The sequence below is a fragment of the Heteronotia binoei genome, chromosome 1, assembly GCF_032191835.1.
Source record: "Heteronotia binoei isolate CCM8104 ecotype False Entrance Well chromosome 1, APGP_CSIRO_Hbin_v1, whole genome shotgun sequence".
In the NCBI taxonomy this organism is placed as follows: domain Eukaryota; kingdom Metazoa; phylum Chordata; class Lepidosauria; order Squamata; family Gekkonidae; genus Heteronotia; species Heteronotia binoei.
Window position 1 is genome coordinate 201,891,174 of NC_083223.1, and position 23,632 is coordinate 201,914,805.

General features: G+C 41.9%; 1 protein-coding gene across 1 annotated transcript in view; it reads left to right on the plus strand.

Moving 5' to 3' along the window:
• The window catches only part of GPATCH2 (G-patch domain containing 2), a 233,328-nt gene that overhangs the window by 144,863 nt on the left and 64,833 nt on the right, over positions 1–23,632 (plus strand). The window contains exon 8 of the mRNA XM_060246651.1: positions 755–825. Coding sequence (XP_060102634.1) covers positions 755–825 — 71 coding nt within the window. The remainder of the gene's footprint in view (positions 1–754; positions 826–23,632) is intronic.

Sequence of the window (23,632 nt, forward strand, 5' to 3'; positions counted from 1 at the left end):
TGTGGCACCTGAACCATTGCTTGGACCAGGTAGCACTGCATGTCATCTTGCAGGGGACAGTGTCCCGAGCATAGGGATGTGCCACTTGGGGTGGTCCAAACATTGTTTCAGGGTACAGCCTGTCTCCAGTGTCTGTCTGTTTGAGTGTCCTGGGGGGCACCTTGTTTTGGAGCAGCTGGCACGAGAACCGCTCATTGGACCATGAGGCAGCACATGTCTTCTCAAAGGGCAGAGTCCCCTGAAAAGGGGGGTGTATGATATATGGAGGTCCAGACCTTATTTTGGGGTTCAGAGCTTTCAAACTCTCTTCAGTGTTTTTAGTTGAATTCACAAAGAATGAATAAGGATCTGTGAATAAGGAACCAACTTCAGCCTCCTATTTCATTGAGCTTCCAAGATCTGTTTCAGTCTCAGTCTCAACCAGTTCCGACCCCTTCATCATAGAATAACAGGTAGAAATTTTGTCCCAATTTGCTTTTCCTAATCCTTACCCACGTTGAAGTTCATTTGCACATCAATGCCTGGTCACCAAATTTAGAGAGATCCTCCTGTAGCTCTTCACAATCCAGCTTGGTTCCCACCATCCTGAATGCTTTAGTATCATCATGGATATATTATTTCAGGATTCTCAAACCCAAGGCTAAAGAAATGTAGCACAAAAAGCATGAGAAAGCTTGAGGTACTTATTTCTAGAACTTCCAAGAACTTCCAAGTACTGGCTTGGTTTATAATTTTTTTTCAATGTTTTATGTAGCTTCAGCTCCTTCGAGACAACCGATCAGAGAAAGGACACAAGAAAAACAGCTCTGTGAAAACAGCAAGCAGGTGAGCTTTTAATGTAGACTGTAGTTTATAATTTAAATGACATTTTGATTCCATGTCAGCATTTTACCTGATAGATGTAGGTATTTGTAGATAAGTAGAGATACTGTATCTGACATTGTTCTATCAGGACATATCTTACTTACAGTCTTGCAAAACTGGGACAGTTTCCACCTCTTCTGCCACTAGAATCCTACAATGAAATGCCTTTTGGATTTTTATGTGCTTTTATTTTCTCTGCAATTGTGTATGTAATGTGAGTAGGGGTGCGCATGCCGCTCTATCCAATCCTAAAAACTAGCCAGAAAACATGTTATCGGTATTTATCAGCTGTTCTTTCAGCTGGCTATAGAAGGAGGTTTGTTTTTGTCTATTGAGCATAGCCAATACTAAATTGACCCCAAGGAGTCAATTAAACAGTATTAAGAAGACAACAAGGGTAGGGGGGTCTTGCCCAGAGCCTCTTTCTAGAGCCCATTGTATGTTTTTCTCCACAACAGACCTTATTCCTAGTAGCCTATATTTGTTACGAGGGCCAGATCTGACATAAGTGTCACCATGTGTGCCATAAAATGTGATATGACATACTGGAGATATAAACTTTATAAAGGTAATTTCAGATGTTGAATGGTAGTACCAGATCAATGACAATAGCAGGCTTGATTGGATTGTCATTGAGTGTGATATCTAGAGGGGAAGTAGATGTAGAGATACCAGCATTGGTAATGAGAAAAAAAAATCTAGATCTCAGTTACATCAAGGAGAATGCAGAGAATAAATGGAAACTTTGAGTTGTTGACTTGAGAGCAACAGTGCTCTTACAAAGGAATTTCAAAGGGAGATAAGAGAAACAACTAAACTGCAATTACTAATGAAGGGCAAGACAATGCACTTGATAAAAAAACTCAGGACAATCCTCCTGAACTGAACTGAAAGCTAGTTTTCCTCTCTCGTTATCAATGTGTGTTATTATCATTTGACATCTGAAATCACTCCACTCCCCAACATATAAGGACCAATCAAAGTGTTCTAATCCCTGATCACAGTCTTTTTGAAACAAAATAAATCTAAATAGCGACAGAGAGATCCAATCTTTTAAAAAAAAAACTTTTCAGAATAAGCCAAAATAATTCCCTTAATGTACATTGTGCTTGTCAGAAGAATCCACCTACCCTCTCTCCCTCCCTTCCTCCAAAGTAGTGAGCTTGCATACAAAACCTTATACCTGGAATAAAACATTGTTGGTCTTAAACCTGCTATGGGACGCACTCCAGATTTGTTTTCTTTCTTTCTTCGTCCTCATCCTCACTCTCCAAAAGAGGAGGGAAAGCCAGGGAGAAGGAAGCAAAACCTATGTATGTGAGTGTCTGTGATTGAGTGAGAGTAAGAGAAGGGGGAGGCTTGTCCTTGTATCTCTCCTGCAGGAAGCAGCCATGGAGCTCTGTGTGAGAGAGAGAGTGGAGGGGGAAGGGATGGAGACACAGAGAAGGAAGTGAAAAGCTACTGAAGGAGCTGGGAGGAAAGCAAGTGATGGTGTGGCTGCAACAGCAGCCCTGGAAAAGGAAGCAGGAGAAGAAGGTTGCTTGGAGGCCAGGTAAGGCCCATGGGCCACCTGTTTGATACCCCTGACCTAAGGGGGCCATTATAGTTAATGATCCCCATAGGCTATAATGGGGGATTTATCCAGGGTATATTGGGCCTGAGGAGGTATGTTAACATAAGAACATAAGAGAAGCCATGTTGGATCAGGCCAACGGCCCATCAAGTCCAACACTCTGTGTCACACAGTGGCAAAAAATTTTATATACACACATACACTGTGGCTAATAGCCACTGATGGACCTGTGCTCCATATTTTTATCTAAACCCTTCTTGAAGATGGCTATACTTGTGACCTCCTGTGGCAGTGAATTCCACATGTTAATCACCCTTTGGGTGAAGAAGTACTTCTTTTTATCCGTTTTAACCTGTCTGCTCAGCAATTTCATCGAATGCCCACGAGTTCTTGTATTGTGAGAAAGGGAGAAAAGTACTTCTTTCTCTACTTTCTCCATCCCATGCATTATCTTGTAAACCTCTATCATGTCACCCCGCAGTCGACGTTTCTCCAAGCTAAAGAGTTCCAAGCGTTTCAACCTTTCTTCATAGGGAAAGTGCTCCAGCCCTTTAATCATTCTAGTTGCCCTTCTCTGGACTTTCTCCAATGCTATAATATCCTTTTTGAGGTGCGGCGACCAGAACTGCACACAGTACTCCAAATGAGACCGCACCATCGATTTATACAGGGGCATTATGATACTGGCTGATTTGTTTTCAATTCCCTTCCTAATAATTCCCAGCATGGCGTTGGCCTTTTTTATTGCAAACGCACACTGTCTTGACATTTTCAATGAGTTATCTACCACGACCCCAAGATCTCTCTCTTGGTCAGTCTCTGCCAGTTCACACCCCATCAACTTGTATTTGTAGCTGGGATTCTTGGCCCCAATGTGCATTACTTTGCACTTGGCCACATTGAACCGCATCTGCCACGTTGATGCCCACTCACCCAGCCTCAACAGATCCCTTTGGAGTTCCTCACAATCCTCTCTGGTTCTCACCACCAGAACAATTTAGTGTCATCCGCAAACTTGGCCACTTCACTGCTCACTCCCAACTCTAAATCATTTATGAACAAGTTAAAGAGCATGGGACCCAGTACCGAGCCCTGCGGCACCCCACTGCTTACCGTCCTCCACTGCGAAGACTGCCCATTTATACTCACTCTCTGCTTCCTATTACTCAGCCAGTTTTTGATCCACAAGAGGACCTGTCCTTTTACTCCATGACTCTCAAGCTTTCTAAGGAGCCTTTGATGAGGAACTTTATCAAAAGCTTTCTGGAAGTCAAGGTAAACAACATCTATTGGGTCTCCTTTGTCCACATGTTTGTTCACCCCCTCAAAGAAATGTAACAGGTTAGTGAGGCAAGATCTTCCCTTGCAGAACCCATGCTGAGTCTTCCTCAATAACCCGTGTTCATCAATGTGCCTACTCATTCTGTCCTTGATAATGGTTTCTACCAGCTTTCCCGGTATTGAAGTCAGACTGACTGGCCTGTAATTTCCTGGTTCTGCTCTGGAACCTTTTTTAAAGATGGGGTGACATTTGCTACCTTCCAGTCCTCAGGAACGGAGGCAGATTTCAATGAAAGATTACAGATTTTTGTTAGAAGATCCACAAGTTTTTTAAGCTAGGAGCACCAAAATTTTCAGAGTAACTTGTGATGCCTTTATTCAAAAGGCCCTGAAACTTTCAAAAAGATTGGACTAGGGAGTCCAATTCTATAGACCCTCAAAGAAGGAGCCCCCATCCTCCATTATTTCCAATGGAAGGAGGAAAAACAGCAAACAAGCAGGGACTGATCTCAAACCAGAGAGTCTCTACATTTTTGCTAAACCATTGCCACTGTGGCAATGCCAGCTCAACAAATCCAAGCAAAGGAGGGGTTGCAAGCCTAGCACAGCCAGTGCATGTTTAGATTGGCCAGCAGAACCAATGCCACTGTGGCAATGTGAGCGCAATTGATCCAAGCAAAGGAATGGGTTTTGCAGCCTAGCACAGTCAGTGCATGTACAGAATGCCCAGGAGAACCAGTATATGTACAGAATGCCCAGCAGAATCAATGCCACTGCAATGCCAGCTCAACAAATCCAAGCAGGGGTGAGTTCCAAGACCAGCATAACCACTGCATGTACAGAGTGCTGAACTGTATCAGTGCAATGTACTAATGCCCAACAAAGCCTTCCCCTTTCTTTTTCCCTCTATGGAAAACAATGGAGGATGGGGGCACCTTCTTTGGGCACTCTTGTTACATGCACTGGTTCTGCTGGGCACTCTGTATATGCACTGTTAATCTGTTGAACTGACTTTGCCACAGTGGTATTGGTTCTGCTGGGCTTGGGGTTTTCTACTGTTTTTTTCCTACCATTGGAAACCATGGAGGGTGCAGACACCTTCTTTGGGGGCCCATAGAACTTGGACCCCTTGATCTAATCTTTTTGAAACTTGGGAATCTTTTGAGAAGAGACACCAGAAGCTACAATGAAGTTTTGATGCCCCTGCCTAAAAAAAATAGGCCCCTGGATACTCCCAGATAAATTCCCCATTAATATAATGGTCCCATAGGATATAATTGGGCCAGAAAAAAACAGGATTTCTAGGGGAGGAAAACCCAAATCTGAACTGGAATTCAGTTTTTTTTAGGGATGGGCATGAACTGAAGCATGAATCATGATTTGTGCTAAAAATGGCCAATTTGTGGTTTGTTCTGAAATGGTTCAGCCTATCCCACCACACATAAACACAAACTGGCATTTTTTCTTAACATTTCATTTGGTTCATGTTTGCTTCATTTTTCCAGACATCCTGGAGCCAGCATGTGCACTTCTAGTCAGTTTCCACTTAAACTGACTAGAAGTGGCAGATCCGCTTTTCCTCCCCCTGCCCCCTGTGCTTCTTGTCTGTTTCCAGTGGAACTAAATCAGTTCAGCTGACGAGACCCCACAACTCAGCTCTTCCTGGCAGCCTGCCCTTCTAGTCAGTTTCTGCTGAAACTGACTAAAAGCAGCAGCACCACTCTCTCCTGCCTCCTGTACTTCTCATCAGTTTCCAGTGAGACCAGATGCCACAGCTCCACTCTCCCAGTCCCTGTGCTTCTTGACAATTTCCAGTGAAACTGACAAGAAGGGCAGGGACTGGAAGAGCAGAGCTGCAACATCTAGTCAGTTCCAAGTTTCCTGGGGGTGAAACCAACCAAAGCTGCTTCCCTTTTATTTTCCCAGCTCCTAGGAGAGCAGTTTACTGGGGGCATCTCTAGCCCCCAAAATCCAGTTTGCGCTAAACATGGAAAGCAGGTAGAGAAGAGTCCACTGAAGAGTTTGCCACAAGTTTGGCATCTCTAGCCCTAGAGGGCTGTTTCATGCTTTCCCAAAATGAATGAACCAGTGAACCATGAATCGTTCAGGAAACTGGAAACACAAAATGAACAGAACCACCAAGTTGGACAAACCAACAAACCACAAAATGAAATGAATCACCATTTTTGCATTCCATGCCCATCCCTAATCCTGAATTCTTGAGGGTCCAATATATCCAAATCTGGAAAATCCTGATTTTTTTCATGCACACCCCTAAATGCGAACCATATTGCTTCAATTTCTCTTCTTTGATTTTCACACCCAGAATAAGCTGCCCAGTAATTACCACAATCAAGGTTTAAAATTAACACTTTTCCTTCACCAAAATTAAAAGCAGTTGCTCTACTTTTCACATTTTTTTCTCAGACATCCCAAATGCAAATTCTCCTCCATTTTTTTTCTGTTCAGAGCACTAGAAATTAAAGTTTCAGAGTGAGTAGAACCCATGGCTAACAAATCTATTAGACAACTGATATTTCAAAAATATTTCTTTCAAGAGGAATTCATAGTGGTTATAAGGAGCAAGAAGCACTAAAGGAAAGTATAATGCTTATCTAAATGTGTGGTGTATTACACTTTTATTTAAACACACATCTTCTCATTTTCTTGACACAAGTAGCCTGACTAATTCCTGGCATTTTTGATTATATATATGTATAATTTAATCAATGTATAATTATTAAATTTTAGGATGAAATATAATTAATAACTGTTTAAAATGCTGAGGACACCAGTGGGAAAGCTGAGATCAAAAACTTTCATTTTGCCCTTAGTGAACCTTTTTCCACCAGAATGGAAGGGGGCGGGTGCCTTGGATTTCCATCTGAACAGAGCTTGTTCATTTATTTTTGATGATCAAGATTACTATATTTTGTTACACAGATGTGACAAATAGAATTACATCTGCTCGTTATTTGATCTTCTAAAGAGGAAAAGATGTGCAAGAGTTATGCCTACTCCCTTTTTCCCACCATGTCATCTGTTGTTTGGGAAGGAGTCCTAATTTGCAGTCGATAAAATTATTTGTTGCATTGCAGGTTTGCCAAAAATAAACAAAACCATTAATTACTATATTTTGAGCAGCTGTTAATAGATTGGGGGTAGAAAAACGGTGCATTGCACTTACTGGTTAATTACCAACACTATAATTGTTTAATGTGGTTTTTGTGGAAAATAATGACAGCACCATAGAAATGAACTCTTATCTATGTATGAAATTAACACTTACCTTAATAGCAATATGCCTAGTAGTTTCATTTGAGTAAAAAAAGGGGGGGGGGGGAGAACCTGCCATCCATTTTTCTTTCTTCCTTAGGATAGTCCATCCAGAGAACTGTATGAAGTCAAAAGTTTGAGTTGATCCCAAGGGGAATGGAATACAGGGAATCTGCATTTAGTCTGGGTAAGAAGGACAGAGGCTAGGAGAGAACAGCCTACTGCCAGGCAGAGATGCCTAGAACAAGACTAGAGCCACATAGGCAAAGCCAGGATCTGGTTATTGCTTAGAAAAAGATTAAGCCAGGCCTGGAAGTAAGAATTCATGGCTAGGTCAGAAGGACCCAGTGGGCTAAATGAATTGGAGAAAGGATAGAGCCTTGTCCATCACAGTTTTAGCTTACCTTTCCTCCAGGGAGGTCAGAGCTGAAGAATTAGTCTTTCCTTCCTTTTTTTGATTATCACAACTACTTTGTGAGTTAGGTTAGGCTAAAGGAGACTGACTGGACCAAGATCATCCTGTGGTGCTGGCTCTGAGAGCAATAATATCCTCTTCCATTTTGCACTCTTAAAAATCCTGTAGAATTTCCCCATTCCTTCAAAACTAATAATAATCTTATCATTCTTGATCAAACTTTGAAAGGTACAACCCATAGGTAACAATACCGAACCAGCTGTTTCACTACAAATTTATGCTATCAGTTATTGTCTAAGAATTTCTTGTTGAGTTTCCTTAATACCCTTGAGCATTAGATGGTCGTGTAAGGAAGAACAGAAAATTATACTTTAGTGGTAGATCAGAGATCGTATGCACACTTTAAAGAATCATCAGTAACATTCCCTACTCTGGAAAGACTGTGAGTTATGTGTATTATGTTCAGCTTCTTCTCATAATGGGCAAAAGTATTTTACATCTATGATATAAATTAAGGGATCCATCAAAGTTTGCTTCATCTCCAAGAAAACATTACAACCCAAAAGATGCTTTAGAGTTACTTGCAGTTCTTTTTGGAGCTTGAGGACAAGCTCCAGTTTGAAAGCTCATTAGGAACTCTACAATTCTGTGATGTTTACTTAACTAACACCACAGATTAGCAATTCTCTTCATAGTCCTACTTGAATAACTTAATTCTAGATCTCTCAACATGATGGTGTGTGGAGAAACACCATTTTAGGCCTGTGCTTGTCTGGGAGTTGGCTAGAGGAGTCTATAAAACTCTAGGCAAGGCTTTGGCCTAGTCTATTCCTCCTTCCCCCTCCCCTCTTGTCTGGAAGCAGAACTTCTGAGGAGGCATCCTAGAGAGACAGGAAGTCTTTTAAGCTGGTCTCCCAGAAGGCTGCAGGAGGGAAAACCAGTTCCTGGGTGGGTACTGAGTTTTATATTATAGATTTTGGGAGGGAAAAGCAGTTTGATTTGAGTCTTGGAGACTGGTGAGTCGGTTCTGGATGCTACGGTCAGGGCCAGTTATATATTAGGGAAAGAAGGAGCGTTTATCCCTACTTTCATTTATTACTTCTGTTCACCCTGTATTTAAAAATGCCTGCAAATAGTTGCATGTTTTAAATAAATGTTTTATTTAGTCCCTTTGTACCACATAGGTTCCCTAACCTCCTTAGACCACACTACTGAAAGAGGGGAGTCCAGGGAAGGGGGAAGGCATACAGTTGGTAAAGTGTCACTCCTCCAGGGGTTTCCCAAAGAAGAACTTTGGTCTCTGTCATAACCAGGTGCCGGGTTGGCAGAGGATCTTGAGGCCGGGTCTCAGAACTGGCAGGAAGGGGGATTGGGAGTCCTGTTCCTCTTGGTCAGGAACCCCTAAATTGAACAGGTGGTGACAGTGTTCCTTAGTGGTGGGAAGAAGATAAGCTCCCTTCTGGAGTTGGCAACTCAAAAGGGAGTTGACAGGACTGGGTCTGAAGGCAGAATCGTGCCAGTTCCGCCACATGGTGGATATCAACTTTGTCGCATTCCATTTTGTGCTATAGATAAGTGATTAGTTTATCAGGAGGACTGCACATCATAAGCGAAAGAAAATGGATTTCTCTTGAAATTTCTGAAACACAAGACTATGATATCCAAGGGCTGTACTTCCCTATATTTGAACACTGTCTCCTATTCTCCTTACCCATTAACTGACACAAATTGCTCCTTACCCATTAGCTGACACAAATTGAATTCTTCATCTGAAGTACTTCTAAAACCAAATGGAGACCTAAACCAGAGCTAACAAATGCAAACAATATGGTTTCTGCAAGGATTTGGTGTATTAGAAGCATTTTTATAGTTTCTTTTTCTCAGTCTTCTCATATTTTGGGCCTGGGCACTATGCACATTGTGCTCTGATCATCTTAGTTTATTAACAAACAGATTTTTGTTACCTTTGACTTGTTTGTGCAATGAAATATTGGTTCAGATTTGCCTTTGTCTAGTTCTTATAGTTTTGATCAATTCCAACTCATGCCCAATTATATTACATTGCATTAACATAATTCAACAGATGTTGATATTTAAATGCTTTCTGGCATTCACATCTTGGACAGCTGTCTTAGAGCTTGGGGAAAAGGCAAACATTTAGAGTTAAATGCTGAACATATGCTTAAATTACTAATTAGAAGCAAGAAAAAACAATGCATTATCCTTTCTGAGGACAGTAAGACCCTAATACAGATATTTTAAAATCCTTTTTGGTTGGCATAAAGTTCATGAGTCTCTTGAGGCAAGGTGGTGTAACATGTTTAAAATAACTATATTGTTGGGCTTCATTTTCTAGCAGGTTTTCTTTTTAAATGATTTCAACCTGCTTATAGCAGGTAAACCTCTGACAGCCTGAGAGTTTGAATAAGGTTTGGAACAGCTAGGAGGTGTTAGAGTACTATGTATAATGATGAGAAAATGTATTGGCAAGAGAGATGCATTTTTGCCTCATTTTCAGTCACATTGTGTTAGTATTCCATATAAAACAAATGTGTCACCATTAAAGCCCCAATCTTAACATACTGGCATTATATGAAAGGAGTTTGACAGGGCTGAATTGTTCTATCACATCTGTTTAACATTTAATAAAAAAAATGGCCATAGCTCTTGTTGGCTGATACAGTAAAATTCTCAGTAGGGTGAAAGCAGATGTGATATGTGTTATGATGATGATGTCATTGTTATAGATAAGCCTGAGGAAAGGCTTCAGAAGTCAACAAGCAAATAGTTGAATTCATCATAAAATTCTGATCGGACCTTTCCTAGTTAAAATAGGACACACAGGTATATTCTCATTTTTATTTGGAAACTGTATTTAAGGGCAGAGATTGGCATAGATGATCTCTCAAGTAGAATTGCAGCTGAAAATCACTTGGAAAATGATACTATATTATTTACAAATGTATCCCAAACTCCCACCAAGATAAGTGTAGCAGTTTTATGGGGTAGTTAATCTGAATGGCATTGACTCACCCAAGACCATCCAGTGAGCTTGATCCTTCTAAATTTGAATCTCAGCACTGCCAAGCATAATGCTCAAGCCATGGTAGGCTACAGTGATGGCCAAAACAAATTTTAGATACTGTGCAGGTGGCCAAGATTACAATATTATTGCTAGCCTTTGTCCTTTTGTAAAAGCATCCTCCTAAACAATTCCACTTTACTATAACCTTACACCCTTTATAAAAATATCCTCAATAATACAAGTTTATTTTAAATTATTATGACAGTAGGACTGATACTATTTGATGTTTAACAGGATTAATGGAAATGCTTTGTTTCAGGCATGTATACATTATATATTGCTATTATTGCTTAAATTAAAAAACAAAACAATCTTCTGATATATTACACTATTGCATATTATATGCAAGAGAGGTATAGAAACAGAATTCTCCAGCATATATGCAAGTCACACAGAAACAGTGTACACATAAACTGACCAGATGTTTGTCTAGTCCAGAGGTGTTAAATTTACGACCCATGGGCCACAACCAGCACACCCAGGGCTTTAATCTGGCCCATGGCTCTTTTCTCCCCTCTATTCCACCTCCTGTATTCGTAACAAATGATTTTGATTCCCCTGTTCTAGTCCAAGACTCCAGATTGGCTCCACATTATCCTAGCATCCAGATGTGTTCATCTTGGTTCTGAACTGGTGCTTTAAGGCCATGGTGTGTGTATGTATATATATATATATATATATATATATATACACACATACACACACACAAACACTGTGGCTAATAGCCACTGATGGACCTCTGCTCCATATTTTTATCTAACCCCCTCTTGAAGGTGGCCATGTTTGTGGCCGCCACCACCTCCTGTGGCAGTGAATTCCACATGTTAATCACCCTTTGGGTGAAGAAGTACTTCCTTTTATCCATTTTAACCTGTCTGCTCAGCAATTTCATCGAATGCCCACGAGTTCTTGTATTGTGAGAAAGGGAGAAAAGTACTTCTTTCTCTACTTTCTCCATCCCATGCATTATCTTGCAAACCTCTATCATGTCACCCCTCAGTCGACGTTTCTCCAAGCTAAATAGCCCTAAGCGTTTCAACCTTTCTTCATAGGGAAGGTGTTCCAGCCCTTTAATCATTCTAGTTGCCCTTTTCTGAACTTTCTCCAATGCTATAATATCCTTTTTAATAGTAATAATAATAACTTTTTATTTGTATCCCGCCCTCCCCGCACAAGCAGGCTCAGGGCGGCTCACAACATAGGAATGCAATACAATATAATAAAATCACATAAAACAGTAAAATTAATATGCAGTTACATTAAAATTAACGTTAAGGTGCTAATAGATCTTAATTCAGTAGAAGAGAAGAAACATACACAGCGACATTATCTTAGCTCGGTATGGGCGAAGGCTATTTTGAAGAGGTATGTCTTACAAGCACTGCGAAATTGATTTACACATCGCAGGGCCCGTACCTCCTCCGGGAGTTGGTTCCAGAGTAGTGGGGCCGCAACAGAGAAGGCCCGATCCCGGGTGGTCTTTAATCTGGCCTCCCTTGGCCCCGGGATATTCAGCTGGTGCTTACCAGCTGACCTCAGTGCTCTCTGGGGCTCATATGGGGAGAGACGGTCCCTCAGGCAGACAGGCCCTCGGCCATATAGGGCTTTGAAGGTCATGACCAGCACCTTGTAACGAACTCGGTAGACCACTGGCAGCCAGTGCAGTTCGCGCTGTTTTGAGGTGCGGCGACCAGAACTGCACACAGTACTCCAAATGAGACCGCACCATCGATTTATACAGGGGCATTATGATACTGGCTGATTCGTTTTCAATTCCCTTCCTAATAATTCCCAGCATGGCGTTGGCCTTTTTTATTGCAAACACACACTGTCTTGACATTTTCAGTGAATTATCTACCACGACCCCAAGATCTCTCTCATGGTCAGTCTCTGCCAGTTCACACCCCATCAACTTGTATTTGTAGCTGGGATTCTTGGCCCCAATGTGCATTACTTTGCACTTGGCCACATTGAACCGCATCTGCCACGTTGACGCCCACTCACCCAGCCTCAACAGATCCTTTTGGAGTTCCTCACAATCCTCTCTGGTTCTCACCACCCTGAACAATTTAGTGTCATCCGCAAATTTGGCCACTTCACTGCTCACTCTCAACTCTAAATCATTTATGAACAAGTTAAAGAGCATGGGACCCAGTACCGAGCCCTGCGGCACCCCACTGCTTACCGTCCTCCACTGCGAAGACTGGCCATTTATACTCACTCTCTGCTTCCTATTACTCAGCCAGTTTTTGATCCACAAGAGGACCTGGCCTTTTACTCCATGACTCTCAAGCTTTCTAAGGAGCCTTTGATGAGGAACTTTATCAAAAGCTTTCTGGAAGTCAAGGTAAACAACATCTATCGGGTCTCCTTTGTCCACATGTTTGTTCACCCCCTCAAAGAAATGTTACAGGTTAGTGAGGCAAGATCTTCCCCTACAGAATCCATGCTGAGTCTTCCTCAATAACCCGTGTTCATCAATGTGCCTACTCATTCTGTCCTTGATAATGGTTTCTACCAACTTTCCCGGTATTGAAGTCAGACTGACTGGCCTGTAATTTCCCGGATGTCCTCTGGAACCCTTTTTAAAGATGGGGGTGACATTTGCTACCTTCCAGTCCTCAGGAACGGAGGCCGATTTCAATGAAAGATTACAGATTTTTGTTAGAAGATCCACAAGTTCAACTTTGAGTTCTTTCAGAACTCTCGGATGTATGCCATCTGGACCCGGTGACTTATTAGTTTTTAATTCATCTATCAGTTGTAGGACCTCCTCTTTTGTCACCTCAATCTGACTCAGGTCTTTCAACACCCCTTCCAATATTAGTGGTTCTGGGGCAGGCAAACACTTCTCATCTTCCACGGTGAAGACAGAGGCAAAAAAATGCATTCAGCTTCTCAGCCATTTCCCCATCCTCCTTCAGTAATCCTTTTACCCCATGGTCATCCAAGGGCCCCACTGCTTCCTTGGCTGGTTTCCTACTTCTAATATATTTAAAGAAATTTTTATTGTTGGTCTTTATGGTTTTTGCAATATGCTCCTCATAGTCCCTTTTTGCCTGCCTGATCACAGTCTTGCATTTGATTTGCCACTGCCTGTGTTCCCTTTTATTAATCTCACTTGGACTGGTTTTCCACCGCTTAAAGGAGTCCTTCTTACCTTTTACAGCTTCCATTACTTTGTTTGTTAACCATGCTGGCCTCTTCTTATACCTGTTTGTGCCTTTCCTAACTTGTGGTATGTATTTTATCTGAGCTTCTAGGATTATAGTTTTAAATAGTCTCCAAGCTTCCCCAAGGGTTTTGACTGTATTTACCTTTCCTTTCAGTTTCCTCTTCACATGCCTCCTCATCTCAGAGAATTTACCCCTTTTAAAGTTAAATGTGGTTGTGGCGGTCTTTTGGGGCAATTCCCTATTTATACAAACAGTGAAATCAATAACATTATGGTCACTGTTCCCAAGCGGCGCAATCACTTTTACATCGCTCACCAAGTCTTGGGCATTACTTAGGACCAGATCCAGGATCGCCCCACCCCTGGTAGGTTCTGAGACCATCTGCTCCATAGCACAGTCATTGAGAGCATCAAGAAAGTCAATCTCTTTCGACCAGAACACATATTGACCCAATCAATCTGCGGGTAGTTAAAATCACCTATTACAACACAGTTTTTACGTTTAGCCGCTATCTTTAAGCCTTCCATCATATTATAATCATCCTCTCTCTTTTGATTTGGTGGGCGATAACAAACTCCCATAGTTAAATTTCCTTTTGGGCCCTCTATTTCAACCCAAAGCATTTCTAAAAGTGAATCTAACTCTCTGACCTCAGTCTTACTGGACCATATATCCTCTCTGACATACAGAGCCACCCCACCTCCAACCCTTCCCTCCCTATCCTTCCGATATAATTTATATCCAGGAATCACCGTGTCCCACTGATTCTCCTCATTCCACCAAGTTTCTGAAATTCGCACAATGTCTATGTTTTCTCCCAACACTAAACATTCCAATTCACCAATTTTACTTTGGACACTTCTAGCATTTGCATACAAACATTTATAATTTCCCAGGCAAGCTAGGCCCGCCACCTCCCTCCTGCCGCCTCGAGACTCTGGCAGACAGTCCATACTGTTTGTCACCATCACAGTGGACAACTCTAATCCGTTACCCGGTAGAAAAATAGAAGCCAACCCTTCATCTCTTTGAGACGAGTCCTCCCGAACCAGAGACATTCCATCTCCTGTCGGCTTTCCCCCAAGATTTAGTTTAAAAACTGCTCTGCCACCTTTTTGATTTTAAGCGCCAGCAGCCTCGTTCCATCCTGAGACAAGTGGAGACCGTCTCTTTTGTACAGCTCCCGCTTGTTCCAGAAAGCATCCCAGTGCCTAACAAACTTAAACCCTTCCTCCTTACACCATCGTCTCATCCACACATTGAGACTTCTAATTTGTGCCTGTCTCTCCTGCCCTGCACGTGGAACAGGTAGCACTTCCGAGAAGGCCACCTTAGAGGTCCTGGCCTTAAGTCTCCCACCTAGCAGCCAGACCTCACGACTGCATTTCCCCACATCGTTGGTGCCAACATGCACCACGACCACAGGCTCCTCCCCAGCACTGTCTATCAGCCTATCTACTACACGCGTAATGTCCGCTACCTTCGCACCAGGCAGTCAAGTCACCATACGGTCAATACGCAGTTTCGCCATCCAGCTGTCTACTTGCCTAAGGATCGAATCACCAACTACCAAGACCCCCCCTCTCCCCCTGCCCAGGGATGGTTCCTTGGCGCGAAAGGATACCTGCTCACCAACCGAAGAAGAGGTCCCTTCTGAGGGCGCATTCCCCTTATCCTCAGCAAGGTGCCCTGTTCCCTCTTGACCCTCATGCTCTCTGGCAGCAACGGGGCTGCCACGTTCAGAGAGGGGCTCATCTAATACGCCCCCGAGAGTCTTCCCCAAGTGCCTAACTGACCGTCTCTGCTTCTCCAGGGCAGTCACCTCGGCCTCAAGGGTACGAACTCGTTCCCTGAGGACCAGGAGCTCCTTACATCAAGCACATACCCAAGACTTCTGTCCTGTGGACAGATAGTCATACATGTTACACTCAGTGCAAAACACTGGAAAGCCCCCACCCCCCTGCTGGCATTCTACCTTCATGATATATATATAATTATATATATATATATAATGATATATAATGAGATATATATATATATATATAAAATATACAGTCCTATTTAAATGCTGTTTTTTACATGGCTCCCCTTCTGGAAGGTCAACTTACCTTATTGGGAGAACAAGGAAATCAGGGATCTGGGTTCCTGGTCCTTAGGAAGCCCTCTAGGCAAAGAGCCACAGGCCAAGAGCCCTTTGGCAAGGCGCAGCTTAAAATGCAAAGAGGGTGGTGCAGACCACTCCTAAGCAATCATCAACAATCACTCTCAATCACTTTCACCTTTAGCCCACTCACCCAAACATACAGCAGTTCCCCAGCTATCACAACTCAGCCTTTTCAGCAGTCACACAAGCCTCAGAATGAAGTCTTTCAAAACTCAGAAATTCTCAGCAACTTCTCCAGCTGTCTCAGCTTATCAGAGCTGCTCTGCTCTGTTCTGCTCCTCTCAGGCCTCTCTGAGATGTGATCCACCCAAGAGAGAGGTAATGTTGGTTGAGATGACTGATATTCTAGAGCAGGGGTGGCCAAACTTGCATAATGTGAGAGCCACAGGACGTGAATGTCAGATGTTTGAAAGCCACAAGACAGAAGAAAAGCAAATAGATGGGGAAGGAGGAAGAGGTGGAAATGAAGCAATTTTACCTTTAAATGCATTCTCCAAGCCGCCAGCTGGCTTGGCTTGGAGAAATGATTTAAAGAGACAAATGCCTTCTCCATGCCGCCAGCAGGGTGTGGGGGCTTCTAGAGCCACACAATATGTGTGAAAAAGCCACATGTGGCTCCCAAGCCACAGTTTGGCCTCCCCTGTTCTAGAGGGACTGAATCATTTTGTCCTAACAAGTGTAGTTGGCTTTTTAGAGCAGTTTAAGAGCCTAGAAGGGGGGGGGGTGTCTTATGGGCCATGCCTTGCTGTCTGACATGGTTACTATGAGCACCTTCTGTCAGCTAGATCAGGTTCACCAGCTTTTTCATTACCTAGACTCAGCTGATCTGGCCACATTGATATATTCTTCTGTAACATCATGGCTGGATTACTGCAATCTATTCTAGGTGGGGCTGCATTTGAAGACAATTTAGAAACTATAAATGATCAAGAATGCAGCAGTCCAACTATTTAGGGGTTAGCCATTGGGAACATATGTTTTTAAGCTACCTTGAACCACAGGGAAAGACAGAGTATAAATGTTTTAATAATTAAATGACAAACCATGGTTTATCGCTATGGGAATGAGTCTGGGACCTTCAGCTTATGTGTTTCCTGTCCTCACATGGGGCTCAGAAATTAACCATTTCACTTAATTGGCCAGCCATTTGTCCTGAAACCCTAAACCATAGCTTAATCCTTGTTTGTAGGGAAGAGAACAAACTATAGTTTCTGATTTGGACAAAACCTTATAAAGCAAAAATGAGGCCAGGAAGGACAAAAGACCTAACAATCTGCTAGGCTTCTTCCTCTAATGATGGACCATGGTTTGCCATTAAATTGTCATTGTGTATCTAATGACTGAGCACTGTAATTAGTGTACTATCAGAAATTCCATCCTCATAATCCTCTGATATTACTTGAACTCATTGGTGTTGTTGCTTGTAGACTAGATGTGAGCTTTTAAGGTGACTAGTCCCTGCCATTTCTTGCTAAATGTGTTTGGATGGATTTGAATATCAGACAACTATTAATTACCTGGAGTGTGAAGTCAAATGGGTCTTAGAAAGCATTACTAACAACAAAGCGAGCGGAGATGATGGTATCCCAGTTGAGCTATTCAAAGTCCTAAAAGATGATACTGTTAAAGGTTATGCACACGTTATGTCAGCAAATTTGGAAAACACAACAGTGGCCACAGGATTGGAAAAGGTCAGTTTATATTCCAATCCCAAAGAAGGGTAATGCCAAGGAATGTTCAAACTGTCGCACCATTGCACTCATTTCACATGGCAGCAAGATCATGTTAAAGATCCTACAAACTAGGCTTCAGCAGTATGTACATCGGGAACTACCAGAAGTTCAAGCTGGGTTTCAGAGAGGTACTAGAGGGGAACTAGAGATCAAATTGCCAATATTCGCTGGATTATGGAGAAAGCATGGGAGTATCAGAAAAACATCTATTTCTGCTTCATTGACTACACTAAAGTCTTTGAATGTGTGGAACACAACAAGCTATGGCAAGTCCTTAAAGAGATGGGAGTACCAGACCACCTCACATGTCTCCTGAGAAACCTGTATAAGGGTCAAGAAGCAGCTGTCAGAACAGGATATGGAAGAACTGATTGGTTTAGAATAGGAAAAGGAGTTCGACAAGGATGTATATTGACACCCTGATTATTTAATTTATATGCAGAGTACATCATGCGGAATGCCGACCTGGATGAAACACAAACCGGAATTAAGATTGCCAGGAAAAGCATCAACAACCTCAGACATGCAGATGATACGACTCTAATGGCAGAAAGTGAAGAGGACCTAAAGAACCTCTTGTTGAGGGTGAAAGAGAAGAGCACAAAAGTAGGCTTAAAACTCAACATCCAGCCCCATCACTCCTTGGCAAATAGAAGGGGGAGACATGGAAGTAGTGATAAACTTCACGTTTCTGGGATCCAAGATCACTGCAGATAGTGACTGCAGCCATGAAATTAAAAGATGTTTGCTCCTTTGGAGGACAGCTATGGAGAACCTAGGCAGTATAATAAAAAGTAGAAACATCACCCTGCCAACAAAAGTCCGTATAATCAAAGTGATGGTATTCCCAGTAGTAATGTATGGCTGTGAGAGTTGGACCATAAAGGAAGATGGAGCGCAGAAGAATAGATGCTTTCGAGCTGTGGTGCTGGAGAAGAATCTTGAGAGTCCCTTGGACTACAAGAAGATCCAATCAGTCAGTCCTAAGGGAAATCAACCCAGACTGTTCCTTGGAAGGTCAGATGCTGAAGCTGAAGCTCAAATACTTTGGCCACCAAATGAGAAGAGAGCACTCACTGGAGAAGATCCTGATGCTGTGAAAGACAGAAGGCAAAAGAAGAAGGGGACGGCAAAAGATGAGATGGCTGGACAGTGTTACTGATGTAACTAACACAAATTTATGCAGATTTCTGAGGATGGTGGAAAACAGGAGGGCCTGGCATGACTTGTGTTTCCAAAGAGTTGGACTCGACTGTGCGACTGAACAACAACAACATGCAACCTGCATAAGGAATTTTATGCTCTTCCCACTTTCCACCCCCAGAGTTGTAAAAAACAGTTTACACTTTGCTAAGATAGCAGCTGTCAGAATGACATCTGTAGATATTAAAAGTGAAACTAGTATTACATGCAGACACTGACTATGCACACCACTGCCAGACTACAGTGCTATAAAGTTTGCTATTAAAGATGTGTGAGATTTCTGACACTGATTTAACTGAACAGCCAGATAAATTCACCATTAGGGAACTCTGTTTTCTCTAATTTTCTATAAACAGCTGCTTAATTTAAGTATGAAATATGAGTTTCTTCCAAAATTAACGAAGAGCCCATAAGTTCTTGAGAAAATGTCATGTAATTTGCCCACTCTGAAACATTCAAGTACAGTTTTAGTTCATTGTAAGGTGCTATCCATAAAGAGCATCTTAGTGTCTTTGGGCAGAAGCCTGTCATTCCAAAGATAGTGTACACATACACTGCATATGCTCCTGTTTTGTAGTATAGCATCTAACAAGTAATGCAGGGAGGTTTTGTCTGGTTATATCCTCTCAATAAATTGTAGATTTTCTACCTTTCAATTGAAGCAGTTGTGATAACTGTCTGAGAGTTATTCTGTGAACAGAAATCCATTATGTGAATGGCAGTAAAGGGCACAGTATATCATCATAGGGGCTGCACATATAACATGTGGAAGACTGTTCATTTTTGCATCAGTAATTTTAGAATTATAGGATAATATAACTAGACAATGCTGCATTTCAAGGAACTTGTTCTATATCAACCATCTCAGTTTTTAGCCATTTTAATTTACTTTCCTATGTTTTTTGCACTTGGAGAAAACAAATCTTCACTGCTCTCATGGTTTTATACACTCCTCCTTTTTTAGAAAAAACTTGTTGTTTTTTGCATTCTCAATGTAGTTTCACCTATTTTGGTAATCTGTAATATGGCAGAAAAGAAATGCATACCTTGTGATCTATTACCATGCTTCCTTTTCAAGATAGTAGTCTGCTTTTAAATTGTGTGTTAAAATCTTTGATAGGTTTTAAAACCCAATTTAAAAGCAGACTGCTATCTAGAGGGGAGGGGAAGTGGTACTAGATCACAAGATATGCATACATATATAGCATCTGTACAGTATTCCACAGAAACAGGCTGCTTTTAGGCATCAGTAAATACTGAGAATTATTTTAAAATCTGGAAATTAAAGCTGGGAAAATTCAGACACTTTTTTATACCATCCAAAGTACACAGAATCTAGATACAATACTGCTTCTTTTGTTCATTGCATGCTATTTTGCCTTCATTTTGCATAGAAAATTGCTTGCCAAACTTAAAAAAAATGTTTGTATGGGTTTTAAAAAATATATTATTTTTGGAAGGGACTGTCTCACACAATGATATGAGTGGTAGTCATCTATCCACATTCTTTTCCCATTCTTTTCTTGACAAGCAACCCCATCCAGTGTCTTCCTGAGAACTACTATACGTTTAGCCTTAGAATTATGAAATACAAACTCTGTGCAAGATGTAAATCTTAAAGAGTGAGTATATTGTATAAAATGAATACAGTTTTGTTATTGAGGTCCAATGCATACTTCGTGAAGCAGCTGCATTTGCCATGCCAACACCACGTTTCCTGTTTGAACACTGTAAAAGAAGAGCTGATTCTCTGTAAACCTACAGAGAGCAGTAAACGTGAACCATGGAACCGTGGCATATATCCACTACACTTTTACAGATATGTATCCCTTTCACACTAAATAATGTCTGCTATTACTGACAAACATGGCAAATCAATCTGTCTGCATCATGTGAATCTACCCAGATGTTGGGCCCAGGGAAAGTGCTCACATTCTGTTGAAGAGAGTATGGTCAACTTGGCATACACTCTTTTTCATAAACAATGGAAAATAACTTTTTTAAGATCTTGCAAAGAAACTTAATTCTTCAAAGCCTTCACAACATGTATCTTATTTTATACCAACAGCTGCTGTCCAATCCCAAATCTTTTTACTTTTTGCATTTCTAATGTCAGTCATATCAACTTCCTAGGCAAATATTTTATATTGTAAATAAAAAGAAACAAACTGTGTGATTTGGGAGCCTTGGAGCCAAAACATTTTTGACCTTCCATTTCCTCAACTTAATCAGATGCTGTTAAAAATACATAACATACTAGAGGCTGGTGGGGGATCATGAATTTGAGTGCTTTTAGGGCAACATAAATCATACTCCAAGCAATGCAGAGCTTATTCTACCATACTTGAGCATATTCACTGATAAAAGTACAAGACAAGGATTTCTAAGCACTTCCTCCCCTCTCACCCTTTGCTTGCCCAGATGTATGGAGTAAGGTGCAGTTTGAGAAATTTTTCAGTTCTCAGAATTCTCTCTTATACACAACTAATCAGAGAGAATAGGTCTATTAAGAGGTATTAAGCTTAACACATAGCTGGAAACATCCATGTTAAGAAACAGTATTAGCCCATGCACAAGCATAGGCTTTCCCAGGATTCTCCTGTGTTCCATCACTAAAATGTGTTGGATATGCTATGGGTTGATCATGCTGTTTCTCAGCTGTGGCTCTTGTTTCTTTGGAACTCTTTCCCAGGAAAAATCAGGATTCCTACATTGGCACACTTTCAGAGGAATTGTAAAGCCTTTTTATTTAAAGAAGCTTTTGAAAGTAATTGGTGAACTGCAAACTATATTGTACAGTTGTGTACATATGGAAGAGTTAGATGTTAGCTTGATTTTATTATTCTTTATTGTGGGTTTTAATACATTTTATGCAGTACGCACCATTTGAAGATGGGAAAGGCAAAATATAAATAAGAACATAAGAGAAGCCATGTTGGATCAGGCCAAAGGCCCATCCAGTCCAACACCCTGTGTCACACAGTGGCCAAAAAAACCAGGTGCCATCAGGAGGTCCATCAGTGGGGCCAGGACACTAGAAGCCCTATTTTAAATAAATAAATATGCCATTGATTTCAAATGTTGAGGACTAGCAGCATGTTTTGCTTCTGAGTTCTCAATGTGATCTGGTTAGCTTTTATGAACAGGCCCTTCTACATGCAGAGCAGTTGCTTTACCAGTGAAAAAAGATTCCTCCCCTTAATGCTCCTCCTTCCCCAAGAAACCTGCTATTTTAAACCACTTCCCAAATGCTAGTTACATGTATGACAGTAATAGCAGGATTGGCTAGGTCTTTTTGCAGAAATATTTCACTACTAAGAATAAGACCTGTTGTGAAGGAAAATGCAGTGGCATCTAGAAAGAGGCTCTGGGTGAGTCCCCCCCCCCCTTGCTGTCTTCTCACCCACCCAAGTGAAGGCATTCACCCCCCCCCCCCACCTCCAGGAGAACTGATGTCTGTCAACTGGAGAGCAGTTATAATTCTGAGTGATCTCCAGCCCTCACCTGGGTATTGGCAACAGTGGTTCCCCAGGAGGGAATGGCTGGTTTGCAGGGTGGCATCTGTGGCATTGTACCTGCCTGAGGTCCCAGCCCTTCTCAAACCCCACCCATTCCAGGCTCTACCCCTCAAACCTCCAGGAATTTCCCAACCTCTGGAGTTGGCAAATGCTAAGTCACACTGGCTGTCATGGGGGGCTGCTTCTGAACAGGAGCAAGCAGCCAGGCCTAGTTAAGTTGTGCTAGTCAGAAAAATAATTGACGGGGGCGCAGGAGGGCATGACCGTCATACAGACAATGAAGCTCGGCATTCCTTTTGTTTGCAGTGCATTGTTGCTGCCTTTTCCTGTTATATTCAACCTTGTATCATTTAGCATCAGCGTGAGTTTGTGGCGCGATCTGGTTTTTTTGGGGGGAGGGGCCTGGCCTGGTTGTGTTACGGTATACCATAGAGTAAGGAAATTGGGTCTTCCGGGTTGCAACATGGCAAATTGACCTGCTTCTTTTAGGAGGAGCAGACCGGAGCCTTTGTTTTGGGCATAAAAGGCGATTCTAACCCCTGCTGCCTATATTTTCCAGAAAGGAAATTGTCTAAGACATGCTTGAAGAATTTTGAGAGGACTTACTTTGACTGACAAGGGATCCCACTGGGGTTCCTTTTCGAGTTTGAAGAGTCCCTGATGAAGAATTGCATTACATTGTCTACAAAGGGTCTCCGGAGTCATTAAATTGACATAAATTCATCAAGATTCCAACTTTCTATGGATTACAATAACATCTGAAGGTGAAGAAGAAGAAGAAATTGGATTTATATCCCGCCCTCCACTCTGAAGAGTCTCAGAGCGGCTCACAATCTCCTTTACCTTCCTCCCCCACAACAGACACCCTGTGAGGTGGGTGGGGCTGGAGAGGGCTCTCACAGCAGCTGCCCTTTCAAGGACAACCTCTTCCAGATCTATGGCTGACCCAAGGCAATGCCAGCAGGTGCAAGTGGAGGAGTGGGGAATCAAACCCGGTTCTCCCACTTAACCACTACACCAAACTGGCTCTCCTTGAAGGGAACGGTATAAAGGAGAATAGACTTTCGTTAAGGTAAAAGATCTTTATCATTCCAGGACTAAAGTAAGACTTTTAAAATAAAAGATTTAAGATCTGGAACTAACTGTAAGAGTATAAAGTCAAGAAGAAGAGGAAGGGGGTAAATTTGGAAGTTTTGGAGTTAAAATTAAGCAGAAAAATAACTGTTGTTTGAAATACCTGTGGCTTTGAACCCCCCCCCCCCAACATAACAGAGTTGCTGATTCTCAAGACGACATAGGAAGTGACGTTTTACAACTATCGTGGGATTATTAACCATTGAGAAC